This window comes from Dipodomys spectabilis, unplaced genomic scaffold (genome assembly GCF_019054845.1).
Source record: "Dipodomys spectabilis isolate Male_0828 unplaced genomic scaffold, ASM1905484v1 ptg000069l, whole genome shotgun sequence".
NCBI lineage: Eukaryota > Metazoa > Chordata > Mammalia > Rodentia > Heteromyidae > Dipodomys > Dipodomys spectabilis.
In genome coordinates, this window is record NW_024870746.1 from 11,064,323 (window position 1) to 11,082,582 (window position 18,260).

The 18,260-nt window shown below is 40.8% G+C and overlaps 1 protein-coding gene across 1 annotated transcript in view; it reads left to right on the forward strand.

The window, feature by feature from the left end:
• The window catches only part of Capn8 (calpain 8), a 61,582-nt gene that overhangs the window by 405 nt on the left and 42,917 nt on the right, over positions 1-18,260 (forward strand). Inside the window, exon 2 of the mRNA XM_042681979.1 lies at positions 3,637-3,706. Coding sequence (XP_042537913.1) covers positions 3,637-3,706 — 70 coding nt within the window. The remainder of the gene's footprint in view (positions 1-3,636; positions 3,707-18,260) is intronic.

Below are 18,260 nucleotides of genomic sequence, written 5' to 3' on the forward strand. Positions count from 1 at the left end.
AACATGAACACTGGTTCTGATGCAGTGGCTTTAGGTGATAGCTTAATCTCAGTGAGCCTCAATTTTCTCATCTGGAAAGTGGTACTGCTAGTATTTTTCAGTTAGCATGAGAACTAGAGATAAATCCCAGGGTATAATGGCCAGCATGGCAGGGGCACAGAATACATGGTAGTTATCATTGCATAGGGCCTGGCAATTATATGTGGCAACAAATCAATGCTAGGCAGTGTCAGCCCTGGGTAAGCTATGCTAACATCTTTGCTGAAAGGTACACAATTTCCTAAGGTCATGGAACGTCCATGTTTCATCAAGGCTGGTGGGTCATTGCATGATCTAATTTAGGTATCAGTTAACGTTTGGCTAGTTTCTCTACTTCCTTTGACATTTGTAGAGCTTATAACCTCAACCACATTGCTTCTTCTCCCTCACCCCTGCCTTTACATGGTCTTACTGCCTACACAGGTAATTTTAGAGTATGGGCTGATTTGTGCCTGTCAACAGGGGTGATAAAATTCAGAGGTTAAGGCATGAAAGCTGAAAGACTCCTTGTTGGAGTTTTCGAATGCCTGTTAAATAAATCTGTGTCAAAACGTAACCTCTCCATGCCCTGTGATCTCAGGGTTGCTTCCAGCCACACTCACACTGGCGTTTCACAAAGATTCACCAGAGGACACAGCCTTGTCCCCTGCAGTCTTGTAGATCGTTAAATAGACTCCTGAGTCAGTAAGCATTCTGGTTCTATCTCTACTGGAGAAGGTGCCTCAGATCCTGAGAAAATGAGCCTATTCCTAGATTTGACTTTTCTCACCAAGAAGCCTCTAAAGGCCCTGTAAACAGATGGGGGAGGGCAGGGCACTACAAGTTCTCTCATGGTTTGTATGTATGTATTTACAAAAATTATGGTAAAATATAGAAAACAAGAAATTTACCATTTTGACTTAACTATGTGTGTGTGTGTATGTGTGAGACAGAGAGAAAGAGAGAGAGAGAGAGAGAGAGAGAGAGAGAGAGAGAGAGAGAATATATCTTGGGATTTAAACTTAGAGCCTAAATACTGTCCTTAGCTTTTTCACTTAAGACTGGTACTCTACCACTTGAACCACAGCTCTACTTCCAGCTTTTTGGTGGTTAATTGGAGACAAGAGTCTCATGGACTTTTCTGCCTGAGGCTGGCTTCAAACTGTGATCCTCAGATCTTAGCCTCCTGAGTAACTATGATTTCAGGTATTAGCCATGGGCACCTGCCACTCCGATTATTTTTCAATAGTCTCTCTCTCTCTCTCTCTCTCTCTTTCTCTCTCTGTTGTTGTTGGTTATGGGGCTTGAACTCTGGATGTGGGTGCTCTCCCTCAGCTCTTCAGCTCAAGGCGAGCGCTCTACCACTTGAGCCACAGTGCCATTTCCGTTTTCTAGTGTTTTATTGGAGATAAGAAACTCACAGACTTTCCCGCCCAGGATGGCTTTGAACTGTGATCCTCAGATCTCAGCCTCCTGAGTAGCTAGGATGACAGGTGTGAGCCACCAGTGTCCAGCTCATTAGTCTATATTAACTATTGAAATTTCTATACATTCATAATACTGTTCTTTCTTATTTCCCCCATCTCCTTTTCCTCTTCTGTATTCTAATGGTTCTCCGATCCCCCCCCCCCCCTCCCCGCCCGTGCCAGATTCCATATAAGAGAGAAAACATGCTATCATTGTTCTGAATCTGGCTTATTTAATCATACATTTTCTTGCAAAAGACAGAATTTCATTCTTTATGGCTGAGTAGGACGCCACTGTGCATATACGCCACATTTTTCTTCATCCATCCATTGATTGGCATTTAGGCTGATTCCATAACTTTGCTATTATAAATAGTGCCTGCTAACCATGAGTGCACAGTATCTCAATTAAAACTGGCTTTCATCCTCTTGGATATTTAACCCAGGAGTGGTACAACTGTAACTACTTATTCTTCAAGCTGCTAAACAAAAGGGTTAACCTGTGCTAACATTTGGAAGACAAGTTTTCCCAGTGAAGGTCTTGGGGTCAAATCTGGGTTCTCAAGATGAGTTTTATTTGTGATTTGAAATCACAGGACAGGTTTTGTCCACTTGTGTTGCCCAAGAGCTGCATTCCGGTGTAGATCTGGGAGTGCTCTTAGCACCTGCAACTCAGCTTTCCTTGCTCCCCCCTATCCCCTGCCCCCATTATGCTGGGTCAATACCTCGCCCAGTTCTGAAGATGTGAGGAACATGCTAGAGGGCCTGATGCAGCCTCCTCAGTGATATGCTTCTCTGTTTAGAGTGTACTTTTCTTTTTTTCCCCCCAATTAAGTAGGGTATGGATCCTCAGGAGGAATACAGAGAGATAGGAGTGAGGCCATGCCCGATGCATAATAAAGACTCAAGATGAGAGGCACATGGAAGGGTTGAATTATTGGGAAGTTAAGGAAAGGATGAAGAAAGAACAGGAGCTCTAAACTTCTCTGTGTCTGTTCACTTGTTTCTCCCTGAGTAGCTGAAGCTCCATAAATATCCCTTACCAGCACCTGCTGGTGATGGTAAACGGTAGCTGAACTGGAAATTCCAGAGAATTTCTCTCCCTTCCCCCTCTCTCTTTCTCTCTCTCTCCTTCCTTCCTTCCCTTGCTCCTTTCCTTCCTTCCCTTGCTCCCTTACTCCCCTCCTTCCCTCCCTCCCTCCCTCCTCTTCCTTCCCTTCCTTCCTTCCTTCCTACCTTTCTTCTTTTTCTCTTTCCTCCCTCTCTCCCCCTCTCCTTCCTTCCCTCCATCCTTTCCCACCTCTTCTCCTTTTTCCCTCTTTCCCACCTTTCTTTCTGTTTTTTTTTTTTTTTTGTTGTTGTTGTTGTTGTGTCCCTCTCTTCCCTGACTGCTAAGGTGTAAGCAGTACCAGGTGTGGAATGGAGACTCAATAAATCCTTATTGGCTAGACAAAGAAAAAAAGAGGTAAGGGCTGGGGCATGGCTCAACTGGTAAAGCACTTGCCTAGCAAGTATAAATCCCTGAGTTCAAATCCCAGTAACTCTCTCTCAAGCATCTTCTTCTTCCAGCACAGAGTCTGGGGTGTGACCTTACCTGTGGGTAGATGCCCAGTTGGAGGCGGGTGAGTGGAGGAAGTGCAGGTCAGACATGTGCCTCTCAGAGTTGAGTTCTCTGCTTCCTGACACCTCCATGATCCCATCAGCCTTGGGGTCATTATCCCTTAATCAAGTATTTAATGAGTGTCCACAGGGTGCATAGCATTTTGCCAAACATTACTCTAATCATCTCTCTGTGTAAATAGGGGTGTTGTCTGAATCATATTTCATTGGATTATTATCTCAGCTTTTGCCTTTCTCCTACCTCCCCCACACCCTACCACTTTTTCACACCCACAGAGTAATAAAAATATTAGTCAAGAAGGGGCTCTGGGCTCTGGGAAGTCCTAGTTGTGTGATTCTGGCCAGGTCTCTAGGCTTAAGAGACCCACATTAGTGACTCTGTAATAAAATGCTTTTGTGATAAGCTTACCTCCTAGGGTTTTTTTTTTTTTTCCAGCTCTGAATTCTGTAACTCTGATATTCCTTCACCCAGACAGCCTCTGTCATCACTGGGGCATCTCATGACTTGTGTTTTGTCTTAAATTACTTTCAGGAATTGTGTCCAAACCCTCAGTTTATCATTGGTGGAGCCACACGTACAGACATCCGTCAGGGTGGTCTCGGTGAGTAACTGGGTTGAGTCCTATTTGTTTTGGGAGAGGGCAGGTGAGAATGTGTAATGAGCAACATCAGATTATGATGTTAGACTTGACTAACCTAAATTCCAAAGGTGGTTTGCCCAGGTAAGCTTGTGGTTTTGAGGCTGCATTGGGTACTACAGATCTGAATACTACAACTAACTTTTGGTTCTCCTTCCTGCCAGCTCATTCAGACCCCTTCATGCTGGAGAGAGGAGCCAGGACTAGATACACAGAGCAGATAACTATAGACTATGGTGTATGGTGTTTTTTGCCCTTAAGCAGACACAGGTCCCTATGAATTGACTGTGTCTATATAATTGTTCATGGTCAGAGCAGACAGCTTTATAATTAGTAAGACAATAAAAATATTATCTTTCTAGTCAAACATTCTTTCATAAAACTGGGATCCTGGAATCAAGAACCTTCGTTTAAGGGGGTTGGGGATATAGCTCAGTGGTAGAGTGGTATGAGGCCCTGAATTTAACAAACAAAGGAGAAAACAAAAGCCTTCATCATTTTTTTCTTTTTCTTTTTTCTTTTTGTCAGTGATGGGGCTTGAACTCTGGGCCTGAGAGCTATCCCTGCACTCTTTAGCTCAAGGCGAGCGCTCTACTGCTTGAGCCACAGCGCCACTTCCGGTTTTCTAGTGGTTTATTGGAGATAAAAGTCTCAAGGTCTTTTCTGCCTGGGCTGGCTTTGAGCCGTGATCCTCAGCTCTCAGCCTCCTGAGTAGCTAGGATTACAGGCATGAGCCACCAGTGCCCAGCTTGCCTTCATTTCTTAAGCTATCATATTCTTTTTCAAGTCAAGTGGAATTGAGCTTAGGAAATAATTTCATTTTTATAAGTCTAAGACTCAGTGGTCACAAGTGTGACATCCTTGATGTCAGATTGACTTTGCTGATCCCTTAACTCTCTCACAAATGGGAGTTTCTGCATTGAGTTGGGCAATGCTTTACATTGTATGGTACAACATGACCCTGAATTGGCTTTGCTGGGCTCCCATCGCTGATTACTTACCACTGCATGGTTGAAGTACTTAATATGCATGTATGTAATTAGAACAATGAAACCTGTTGAAATTGTTTTAAGAAGGGGAGAGGAGAGATGCGGGAGAGTGACAGAGGGGTGAGTTTGATCATGGTACTTTGTATGCACCCATGGAGTTGTCACAATGAACCCTCTCTTGAACAATTAATAGATACTAATAGAAACAAAAAAATAGGGCTGGAGATGAAGGAAAGGAATAAATGGAATTTAGCTGGCAAAAATCAGCCAACAAATTGAAACCTAAGCATTCATGCTCACCCCATAATCTTTTATTTCTTAGGAAGCATCCCTTCCTTTTCTTTCCTCCTTTTTCAGCCGAGAAAAACCTTCTCTCTTCAGCCTATTGAAAACCATGATGACTTTGAAAATTGTATTTTATTTTAAGTACTTCCAATGTTCTAGTCTTCTAACTAGTATAGCAAATGTTCCCCTAGTCAGAGCTCACAGAGTATGGCTGCAAATCACAGAGAACAATTTGGGGTGTGTGACCTGCCCTGATAAACCACACCCTTCATCTCTCACACTCTAAGGGCTCACAGAAGGGTAGCAATCTGACCTTTCATGTTCTGGGTGAGTGTGTAGTGCCCTTTTACTTCAAGCTAAACAGTTCACCTCATTTAGCACGCATCCCAGGGAAACACAACTTTGAATGTTTGCCTTTAATATCTCCTTGTGAGAGATGTTCTAACTTCAGGAAAGGTTTTTTAATGAGTGCCTTTTCATTCATTGATGTGGAGGGATTGTCCTTTGAATAGTTTTAAGTGAAGAGATTTGAGGGTTCTTCAGAAGGGGCGGGGGAAGTGTGTTACCATGGAGAGTACGCATGATCGATGGAGACCAAGGCCAGAAGAGCAGGAAATGAGCCTAATTCTCAGAATCCAGCTCACATCTAAACCAGTGAAGCAGCCACCATTGTGGTAGTTTTTAATGAGTGGAGCAGAAATGGGCTGTTTGAGCACCTGAGAAGGACCTGGAGCTTGGACAGAGTCTGCACCAAGCTCAGCAGATCAAATGTCAGCAGGCAGAGAATAGGAAGCTCACAACTCATTCCAAAGACATGGCTGAGTGGCAGCCACTTGTGTGGCCTGTGAGATCTGAGCTAAGTCTGGCCCTGAACAATGCGTGGATTACAATTAAGTGGGGGGGACTCCACTGGACACAAGGTGGGTTCTGGAAGAACAAGGGGCCTCAACTAGCAGCAATTATTGAGTCAGGGCAGGGATTGGTTTAATGGTTGGTTCACGCTTTGTTGGCTTTTCAGAGTTCAACTCGGCTCCATGATGACGACTCCAGGTTTTTAATTTTAGCATTATTTTTAGCAATGAGCTATATAATGAAAAAGGTAAAGGTGTCTTTTTTTCTCCACAGAGTTCTGTATTATTATTTTATTATTTAGAGTATGAAAAAATAAAACAACCAAAACGTACCTAGTGAAAAGTATACTTCTCACCTGTCTCCTCCTAGTTTCCATCTGCTTCATTGTGTGCTGCCTTGTAACTACTTTTCAAACATTCCTTCAGTGCTGCTTTATGCAAATTCATGTAAATCTGCACATATATTCTAAGTTCTATCCCTTTCTTACATCGAAGCAGCATACTATACATAATGCTTGCACCACGATTTGCTGTTGTTTCACTTTATCAAATATCTTTCCATATTGCTCTATAAAGACCTTTGTTCTTTTTGCTTTGTTTTGTTTGGATGAGAGAAAAAAAAAAGGACTGGGGGGCTGGGAAGGTGGCTCAGTGGTAGAGCGCTTGCCTTGCATGCCTGAGGCCCTGGGTTCGATTCCTCAGCACCACAGAAGCAAAAAGAAAAAAGCCAGAAGTGGCACTGTGGCTCAAGTGGTAGAGCGCTAGCCTTGAGCTGAAGAGCTGAGGGACAGCGCCCAGGCCCAGAGTTCAGGCCCCACGACCGGACCCCCCCCCCAAAAAAAAAGGACTGGGTTGGCCAAACTAATCTGGAATTTAAGATCCTCCTGCCTTAGCTTCCTGAGTTCTGGGATTATAGTCACGCATTACCATACCAGGTTTTTTACACTTATTTTTTGGTGTTTGTACCAGAGTTTGAACTGAGAGCTTCCCACTTGATGGGAAATTCTGCTACTCGGTGAGCCAGGCCTTAGCAGGCCCCTGGTACACTTTTGATCTGTGGGCCTACACTCTCTGCCTTACATCGTTATTAAGATGCTTGAGTATAGCCTAAATCTGAGGCTGCTTGTGTTTTTCTTTCTTGCCTATGAGTTCTTCTCTTGATAATCAGGCTGGATTAGGCGTCTGGAGTAAATGTATCCTGAAAAACTAAGTTTCATGCAAACCACTCATCTGCATTGCTCAGTTCACAGCTCGCTGACACTGCTGCGTAGGAATACAAAGGTGTTTAAAGGTGCAGTCAGCAGCACCTCAATAATGTTCTAGAAACAGACCCCAAATGGACCCTTGATGGTGGCTGTGGAGAAAGGCACAGACAGAAGCCTTTGCTTGTTGTTCACTAGATCCTATGGTCCTTACTGGTTTCTCAGAGCTGGCCTATATCTTGAAGCGCAGCAGTAACTGCTAAGTCTACCTGCCAGCTGGGCTCCAGTTCTTACCTTTGCTTATCTGCAGGCAGGGAAATGCTACGATGTAGTCGCATTTGTATCTCTGGATGTAAAAATGCAACAGAACTTGAAATGCCTTTAGGTGTCAGTGGGTCCCAAGGCTACATGTCTTCTACAAAAGTAGAAGATCTTAGTCTCTGGTAAGTGAAGTTTGATGAATGCAGATAGAAATTAGATTATTTTCAGAATAACACACTGCAATGTTTATCCAAGCTTTTTATGTATTAGTTGGCTTGCCTGCCTTCATTCCTTCTCTCCTCTCTCTCTTTCTCTCGCCTTCCCCCCATAGTTCTTTTTTCCCCCTCTTCTCATTAGGGTATCAAATCTTGGACCTCTTGCATGATAGGCAAGTGCTCTATCACTGAGTTAAATCCCCAGGCCAGCCCTTTGAGTGGTTTATTTTCCTTAAGGGAGCTGTGCTCCACTTTGAAAGGCTTGGTAAGTATGGAGATTTCCCCCTCTATCCTGCCTTCTTTACTTTTCCCTCTGAGTCTTATGCTCAGTGTGTTTGTGCTTACGTGTGCTTATCTTATCTCTTCTGACTCACTTATTTTCTATTGACCTCATTTTTCTCTTCACCTCTGTGGAACTGATGCTTTTCCATCTTTTGTTATATTTATCGAGTAGCGTTTTAGACTCTGTCTATTCCTGTTTTGAAAGGAGAGTGACTAGACTATTTCACATATCCCTAAAGACAAAGAACCAATAGCACTGACCTAAATTCATTGCCTTCTTGTATGCATCCTTCACATTGATTTTCCTCTATAAGCCGGCGCTCCCCTACGGAGCAGGGCCTGGACTCCTGGAACAGGGCCTGGCACACATGCTTGTCAGTAATTGGGAGTAGTGTCAGCATCCTTAAGAGTGCTTTTCCAGACACCTTTTGATCTGTAGCATCCTTCAAGGACTGGAGCGAAGTAAATCAATTCACTAGAACAGGATGCTTACTTTTAATAAGCAATCAGGGAAGCCTCAGAGAACGTAAAGGCCCAAATCTGCTCATCGATTCCAGAGAGTATGGGGTCAGACTTCTGGGAGGCAGGGAACTCTGTACATGCAGCTCTGTGTGACCCAGTGGGCTTAATTGTGATGTGGGGAAAGTTTGCTTGCTAATGGGATGTTTTCCTTCCTTCAGCGCTCCCCTTCTTCCCCGCCCCCATCTCTTGTCTCTCTCTTCTCTTTTGAGAGGATTTGGTATGCTCAAATTCTGTTCCAAAATTACCTTTGTCCTTTCTACTCAGAACCAAGGCACTCCGGACAACCTTTATACTTTAGTGTGAGTTGAAGACGGTGTGTCACAAGAGGACTTGCATATTGAGCAGTATGTTAAGAGCATGAAAGAATTCTTCATTGTCTGTTCCACTAACCCTCACTAGCTCACTTCCTTCTGTTTTGTTTTGTTTTTTGGGTCCGGTCGTGGGGCCTGAACTCTGAACTCTGGGCCTGGGTGCTGTTCCTCAGCTCTTCAGCTCAACGCTAGCGCTCTACCACTTGAACCACAGCGCCACTTCCGGCTTTTTTTTCTGCTTATGTGGTGCTGAGGAATGGAACCCAGGGCCTCAGGCATGCAAGGCAAGCACTCTACCACTGAGCCACCTTCCCAGCCCCTCATTTCCTTCTGGTACAGATATAAGCAGTGAAACAGTTATATTATTTTTCTATAGTCATGTGTTAAAATCTTATGCACTCAGAAGCACTATTTTTGAGAGCGTATCCTGACTTGCCACAGGGAGCCATCACAGGACAAGTTAAGAGTTCCATCCTGTAAGAATGTCAAGCAGTTGTTTGTCTACTGGGCAGACATTTCTTTCACAGAAGGGGATTTTGTCAGTGGGCTCCTATTCAATTTTACCTGTTCAAATTGTAGAAGATCCCAGCAACTTCTTAGTTTGTAGGAGAAGGTAGAGGTGAGTCTCTGGCTCTCTAGGAGCCATCCTGTGAACCTCTGGAAAAGGTGGTAGCCCTAGGCCAGGGGACTGTTTGACTTCTGTCTCACTTAGCAATCCTAGGTTTGGGTCTACAAATTGAATTCCATAGGGAGGCTGGTTTTGTGTATGTGTGTATGGTGGGAGGAGGGGGGCTGGGGCTTAAACTCAGGGCCTAGGCCTTGTCCCTACCAGATTTTTGGTGGTTAATTGATGGTAAGAGTCTAATGGGCTTTCCTGCTTGGGCTGGTTTGAACCACAATCCTCAGATCTTAGCCTCCTGAGCAGCTAGGACTATAGGAGTGAGCCACCAGTGCCTGGCTTCTACTTTATTTTCTTCATGACATTTATCCTCATTTGGCACATACATTTATTTATTGCCTTTTTTCACTAAAATGTGCACTCCATCACTTCAAAGATTTTCTTTCTGTTGTTGGATCCTTGGGGCCTACAATCATATTTGGTATATGTTCAACATGAGCATGAATTTATAGAGGAAAAAAAATCTTTTGGAGGTAGAGTCTCACTACAAAGCTCAGGCTGACCTCAGACTTGAGATGTGTCTACCCAGTTTCCTGATTGCTAGGATTACAGGTCTACACCATTATGTCTGCTCAGCTCATAATGAAAATTGTTAGTGGATGCACCTTCAGCATACCTGCATGGGCTGCTGGCTGATATGATTTTCTCTGTAGTTTCCCTGCTAATTAGAGTTGCCTCCACTGATCCCTCAAAAACATTCTTTCCTCTCTCCTTGCATTCTTTCTGCTCTTACAAACCACAATCAGGATATTTTCCCAGCCTAAAACCACCATGTTTTCTATTCACAATACTTTAAAAGGTTTTCTTGCATTCTTATATCTTAGTTGACTTCCTTTCATCCCAGCATGTTTGGGGTTAAAAAGTCTCCTTAGCTTGCTGTGGGGAATTTCCATTACCCTGTGTTTAATATTTATACATACTTCAAGAACTCAGATGGACATTCCTAGCACTAAATATTCCTAGCACTTAAGGGTATTATGAACTTTCTAGCCATTTTAGCACCATACCCAACACACATGGCAATGCTCCATTTTTGTGTCTCACTATATGGATTTCAGTTATGCCTGGATCTGATCATTGAATCTTACCACTTTTCTTTTCATTTTTTTCCTCCATTACACCTGGCTTCTGACATTTTGTCTTTTTTTTTTTAATCCAAAGAGTATTATAATTAAACCCAGTAAGCAAGCCAACCCCTTTCCCTTGAACTTGGCTCTGAGTTATATTTACATAAAGCCTGGATGTGTTTACATAGTGATTTCTCTCTCTCTGGTGAATCAATTCCATTTTTATAATCTAACAGATAGTTCTTCCCCTCAAAACCTCATTAAAAGTTTGATCTGAACCTGGGAATAGGGGCAGGGAAAGATAGAAATCCCCTAGCTTTATGCCATTGAGTCTACTTTCTTAGTTTCTTAAACAATAACAGGAATCAGGTTAGCATTGATGTGGAGGGCTACCTACACAACCTGAGGAAATACTAACATAATTAGGAAATCATGACATAATTAGAACAAGTTCTCTTGGCTGTGAACTCAACTCTCCTGTTCTTTCCTCTCCTCCCCTCCCCCCTCTTCTCTCCTTTTTTCCTTCCCTTCCCTTCCCTCCCCTCCCCTTGTTCTGTCTTATCCTCCTCTCCTCTTTCTTCCTTTCTTTTTCTTTTCTTCTCCATTCAAAACATGTAAAGCAAGATGGTTCTGATTCAGAGATGGCCGGCCAAACTTTTATTCATGTTCTTTTTTTTCTCCTTTTCATTTTAAGTTCATTAACTCCCTGGGGGTGCTCTGTAGTTCCTGGACAAAGCAGACCCCCCCAGTTCAAAATTGTCCCTGGGCAAATGTCATGATGTGTTATAGCTGCTCTCCTGGCGGAGCTGCCCCGCACTGCTGTGGGATCTCTGTCACATCTGCGAGGCCCCTCCTGGGTCACCATGGGAACCAGGAGTTGGAGGTGCGAGGCGACCTGTGGGGGGCAACAGAAGTGGATCATTTAGTGTACTTTATTATTACATGTAGTACCGTCACCATTATTTTGAGGACATAAAATTATAGTTGCTTTAAGTAAGTGAGTCACACTGCCATTGCTCAGAAAACTAGCAGTAAGACTTAGGTCTAATCTTTGATATTGTATCTTTCTTCTAAAGGTGATTCCAAGTCTTTGCACCTGACCTAGAACATGGCACCTTAGGCTCTCAAGACTTCCTAGACATGTAATGCATAAAACTGATGTACTCTGAAATCTTGCTTCTAGAACAATGATAGTTTGCTATAATGCAACCATAAAACCCGATGGTATTCAGAAAGGGCCTCTAGATTCTTCATTGACAGTCACAGTAGAAGGCATCGAACAGTGGTAGATTCAGGCTGGTGTTGAGATGCTTCTAAAAGGAAAGAAACATGTGGCTTATCTGACAGAATCTATTTGACAGAATCAGGAAGAACTATTATAACTCTGCATTTATTTACATATTTATAAAGGCTCTTCTTGTGACAAGAGACAGTGGTAAACAGGTAGGCACTGTCTCTCCTTTCCTTGTAGAAATGAGAGAGAGGGCACCAGGCAATGGGGATCTGAATAAAGGTCTTGCCCAACCCCCAGAAAGAAGGGGCCAAGCAAGGAGGCAATAGGTGTGGAGTAGTGACTAGATTCCATAGCACCTTGAATCCTGGACTCTATGCCTCAGGACATACATGAAAGATCATTTTAATCCAGGGTGTGTGGAATATAGGAACCTCAGGCAGAGCTCTCATTATTTGAGGATAACCAGGACAACAAAGCAAAATAGAAGACTTTCTTTTTTTCCTTGCTTCTTTCTTTCCTTCTCTCACTTCCTCCTCCTCCTCCTCCTCCTCCTCCTCCTTCTTCCTCTTCTCCTCCTCCTCCTTCTTCCTCTTCTTCTTCTCCCTCTTCTTCTTCTTCTCCTTCTTCTTCTCCTCCTCCTCCTTCTTCTTCCTTATTTCTTAGTAAATGTTTCTTTAAAAAGATTTAGTTAGTATGGACTTCATCTAAAAATAGCAATTAGGTAGCATTTGACCTTTTCAATGCACCATGACTGGAAGCACATGGTATCTCTTCTTCTCAATATTGATAATATCATGTGTTTGCTCTGACTACTGGATCAAGGTGGTGTTGATCAGTTCTTCACAGTTTCAGCCATCTACTCCTTTGTAACTAGAAAGCAAGTTGTAGAGGATATTTTGAAACTACCTACATATCCAGTTACCTATTTTTCAAAAGATTTAGTATATTACTTTGAAAAATGATACGAGAAAATTAATGAATGAATGAATGAATTAATTAATAGTACTTGGGATTGAACTCAGAGCTTTACATTTGCAAGGCATACGCTATATTACCTGATACAAAAATGATGGAAAATGTCTTATATTCTACCACACATGTGATAATTGTAGCTATGAGGTAGCTTTTAGAACAAGGATAAATCAGTTGATTACTTTCTGAGAGGTGCTTTGTCTGAAAATATTACAAGACAGAGGGACAAAGCTTCCTCTACTTCTTGCTTGACTATCATGCAGAATCATGAAAATGTGCAAAGGCTCTTTGAGTTTTCTTAAGGGTTTTCTCAAATGGTGGTGGGTGCTTAGACCATTTCCTTTTCGAATATTAATCTTGCTAGAGCTGTGTCATACTCTCTTCCTCATCCATACTGCTTTAACTTTGTCAAGTTCTCCTTCATTAGTAACATTGAAGCACATCTCTAATATCATTTTCATCAACTTCATGAAATCTTGAGATTATAGCAAAATGTTCAATGTTATCGTCTCAGTCCATTTTATGCTGCTATAACAAAGCTCTGAAGGCTGGGAAGTCCAGAATCAAGGTATTTCAGGTTTGCTGTCTCATCTCAAAAGTAGTACCTGGCTGTTGTGTCCTCTGGAGGGGACAAACGAGTTCTGGTGGAAGATGGGAGGAAATAAAGGGGAGGGAGGATTCCTTCTGTCAGACACATTTAAAAGGTCAGATAATCTTGAGTGTGTGTGGGTTTTGTGTGTGTGTGTGTGTGTGTGTGTGTGTGTATGTATGATCACTCAGTCTCCTCCTAATACTTTGTATTAGGGCTTGAATTTCCACACAATGTTTGGAGGGGTTACTAACAGTAAAACAATATCAAAGTTTTTGTTTGATAGTGTTTGTTGTTAAACAAACACTATTATTGGACTTAAAAACACACTTAGATGCATAACACAATAATAGTGGGAGACATCAATGCCCTAATCTCCCCAAAAGCTAGGTCATCTAGGCAAAAAACAAAGCATCCTCAGATTTAAATGTCACCATAGACCAATTGGACCTAATACACATCTACAGAACATTCTTCTTAGCAGCCCATGGAACTTTCTCCAAACAGATCATATTCTAGGACATAAAGCAAGTCTCAGAAAATATAAGAAAATAGACACAGCCCCTGTATTCTGTTAAACTATAATGGAATAAAATTAAAGATTAACATCAAAATAAATTAAAGAAAATATTCAAACTCATAGAGATTGAATAACAGTCATTGCTGACTGATGAGTGGGTCATTGAAGAGACAAAGGGAAATCCAAAGGTTCTAGAATCCAATGAAAACACAACCCACCTGAATCTTTGGGATACAGAAAGGCAGTTCTAAGAAGAAAGTTTATAGTTACGAGCACCTATACCAATAAAACAGAGAGATCTCAAATTATTACTCTAAAGACACACCTTAAGCACTTAAAAACAAACAAGAAAAAATTAAACCCTAAACCAGCAGATGGAAAGAAATAACAAAGATTAGGAAATAAATCAATGAAATGAAAAATTGGTTTTTTGAAAAGATACTAAAAATTGATGAACTCAAGTCTGATCAAAAGAAGATAAATCATGCAAGTAAATAAAATTAGGGTTAAAATGGGGTATTATAATAATTAAGAGCTAAATTGAGACACTTATGAGGAAATACTTTATATTCCTTTATTCAAATAAGCTGGAAAATATATTAGAAATGGATGCATTTCTAAATAGCTTCAACGTACCAATATTGAACCAAAAGAAAATAAGACACTTAAAGTGATCTGTAACAATCAATGAAATTAAGACAATAATAAAGAATTTCCCAACAAAGAAAAGCCCAAGGCCCAACAGTTTCACAGTTGAATTCTATCGGACCTTTAAAAAAGAACTACCATCAATACGCCTCAAACTTTTCCATGAAATAGAAAAGGAGGTGTCCCTACCAAACTTGTTCTATGAAGCCAGAATTACTCATGCCCAAACCACATAGGGACACAACAGAAAAAAAGAGAACTACAGACCAATCTCTTTAATGAAAATAGATGAAAATATCTTCAATAAAATACTTGCTAACAAAGTCCATCAACTAACAAAAAAAGATTTTATACCACAGTCAAGTAAGTTTCATTGCAGGCATGCAAGATAAGGCCAGCATGTATAACTCAATAAATATAGTACAGCACTTACAAACAGAATCCAGGACAGGAATCATATGACCATCTCATTTGATGCTGAAGATGCCTTTGACAAAATTCAGCATCATTTTATGGTAAAAATCACTGAATAAGTAGGAATAGAAGGAATGTACTTCAATCTAATAAAGGCTATGTATGTGACAAACTTCTAGCCAACATCAAAGATAAATGGTGAAAACCCAGGATCATTTCCTCCAAAATCAGAAATAATAAAGATATGCCTATGCTCTCTACTCTTATTCAATACAATACTGGAATTTATAGCTAGAGCAATAAGAAAGAGCGAAAAATAAAAGATCCAAAAAGGAAGGAAGAAGTCAAACTATCCTTATTTGTAGAGGACCACAAGTCCACTCCAAGCTCTTAGAGCTGATAAACACTTTTGGCAATGTAGCAGTTTATAAAACAAACATACAAAAATTAGAAACTTTTCTGTATACCAATACTGTACTGAACATGATGAGAGAACTATTAGGAGAATAACTTTACTTTTTCTAGCCTCAAAAAAACCCCAAACCTAAAAATAAAACTAACCAAGGTGAAAGGATGTCTACAATGAAAACTATAAATCCTTGGTGAAATAAATTGAAGATGATACTAAAAAAAGATGGAAAGCGCTTTATGTAGCGATACAGCGAAAATTAATTTATAAATTCAACGCAATACCCATCAAGATACCAATGTTATACTTCACATAGACAGAGAAATCAATTTTAAAATTTATACAGGAAGTACAAAAGAACCTGAATAGCCAAAGCAATCCTGACAGGGGATAATGCTGGAGGTATCATAATCCCAGACTTCAAGCTATACTATAGAGCCATAGCAACAAAAATAGTTTGATACTAGCACTAAAACAGACCTGAAGGGCAATGGAACAGACTAGAAGAACCAGAAAGGAACCCATATACCTACAATCATCTGTCCTTTGACACGGGAACTAAAGATATCTTGGGAAAAAATAGCTTCTTCAACAAATTTGTTGGAAAAACAGGATATTCACATTCAGAAGGCTCAAGGTGGATCTGTTCCTCCTCCTGTATTATTATCAATTCAAAGTGGATTAATGATGCCAATGTAAGACTTGAAACTTTGTAACTACTACATGAAAGAGTAGGGAAGACTAGAACATAATTGGCATAGGCAGATACTTCCTGACTAGAACTACAGTGGCTCAGCAAATAAGAAAGGATTGACAAATGGGATTGCATCAAGCTAAAAAGCTTCTGCACAGTGAAGGAATAGTCACTAAGCTGAAAAAGTAGCCTAAAAAATGGAAAAAGATTGTTGCCAACATTATATCTGACAAGGATCTAATAACCAGGATATACAGAGAGCTTAAAAAATCTAAAACCGGGCTGGGAAGGTGGCTCAGTGGTAGAGTGCTTGCTTTGCATGCCTGAGGCCCTGGGTTCGATTCCTCAGCACCACATAAGCAAAGAGAAAAAAGCCAGAAGTGGTGCTTTGGCTCAAGTGGTAGAGCGCTAGCCTTGAGCTGAAGAGCTGAGGGACAGTGCCCAGGCCCAGAGTTCAGGCCCCATGACTGGACCCCCCCCCAAAAAAAATCTAAAACCCTAAAGAATCAGCTACCCAATTAATAAATAGGCAAATAAACTGAACAGATACCTCTTGAAAGAAGTATAAATGGCCAACAAATATGAAGACATGCTCAACATTCCTGATCATAAGGAAAATTAAAATCAAAGAGTCAGTGAGATTCTTCCTCACTCCAGTCAGAATGGCCATCATCAATAACACTAAGAAAAACAAATGTTGGTGAGGATGTGGAAAAGATCATACTAACACACTGTTGATAGGATTGTTAGCTCATGCAAACATTATGGAAATCAGTTTGGTGCTTCTTCACAAATGCTAAAAATAGAACCACCATCTGCTCCACCAATACCATTTATCTAAAGGAACATAAGCTACTCATGTTCGATGCAGCACTATTCACAATAGCCTCCTATGGAAACAAATCAGATGTCTTATAAATGAGGAATGGATCAAGAAAAGTGGCATATATACACAATATTATTCTGCCATAGGAAGAGTGAAGCTATGTCATTTGTAGGGAAATGGATGGACATGGAAACCATCATCTTAAATGATATAATCAAGTGCAGAAAGACAAAGAATGCATATTTTTCTTTTTCATATGTGGATGATAGACCTATGATATAAATATATTCATTTGAGTATATATATGATATCACATATGTGTGTATATGTATACACACATACATTTATATAATCAATCTGACAAAAATATATTGCATGCATGTGTGAGAAACTGTGAAGAAAACCTCTGAACAACTAACATGCACTTTAACAAAACAAATATTAGGAAGTTGAAACACTTATTATTTGGGATGTAGACATTAGTGGGAGGGAGCAGACAAATGGTAAAGGAAGAGAGATTATGAATATAAACAAAATATTTTATTTACATGTATGAATATGGAATAAGGCAATTTGATGAGATTGGTTTTGAAGGTGGGAGGAGGAGGGAGAAAGGTAGAGGGGTAATTATGTTCAAGAACATTGTAGGCATGAATGGACTTTGTTAAAATTAAACACCCTTGTACAACTAATCACTGTCAATAAAAATTAAATAACACTTCTTTTTAGTCTTTAAACATATTATCAATTTATATTCCAGAAGTACATGAATTTCCTTCTCTACCACATGTCTGGATTGTCATACAAGAAAAAAGAAAAAAAAAGTTGTAGCAATCCCTTCATAACCAATGCCCATGGTGTATTTGGCTAGTGAGGCTGGTAGTTATGAGATTTACCAATGTTAAATAGGAATGGATGTTTGAGTGCAAACTCATCAATATTTTTGTGTCATAATTGTGCTTCTTTCTGCAATCTTTTAATGTTAGCCCCTGGACAATGAATATTTGAAGAAAGAAGGGTCACTTATAATCTCAGTGGGAGAGGAGGCAATGGCAGTGGTGTTGGAGAAACCAGTGGGATTCTAGGGCTAGTTAGGAATAAACTCTAAAGCATTTGGGACTTGGTTGGATATTGGTAGGATAAGGGAAAAGAATGATTCTCCGATTTTTACAATGGAGAAACCAGTGGTTGTCTATGTGAAAGGGGGAAACCTGGAGTAGGGGCAGGTGGCTGGGAGAGAGAGCCATGGTGGCATGGAGGACACACGGATAACTTCCTACTGCTAGTACAGGTTTTGCTTTCCTATAGGTAGTAGACACTCAATGAATGTCTGCTTAGATCCCCCTGCATTTTTAGTCAATTGTGTGTTGGGTGATAATAGCTAATAATAAAGAAGTTTGTCGAAGGTTATGTGGCAGCCACTGAGCTAAGTACAACACATCTAATTTTTATCTTCGTACCTCTAAGAAGTAGTGACTATTCTAGTGATTGACCTGTAATTAGGTGCTATTAGTTGAGGTAGATGAGAGGGCGAATTCAGTGTTAACA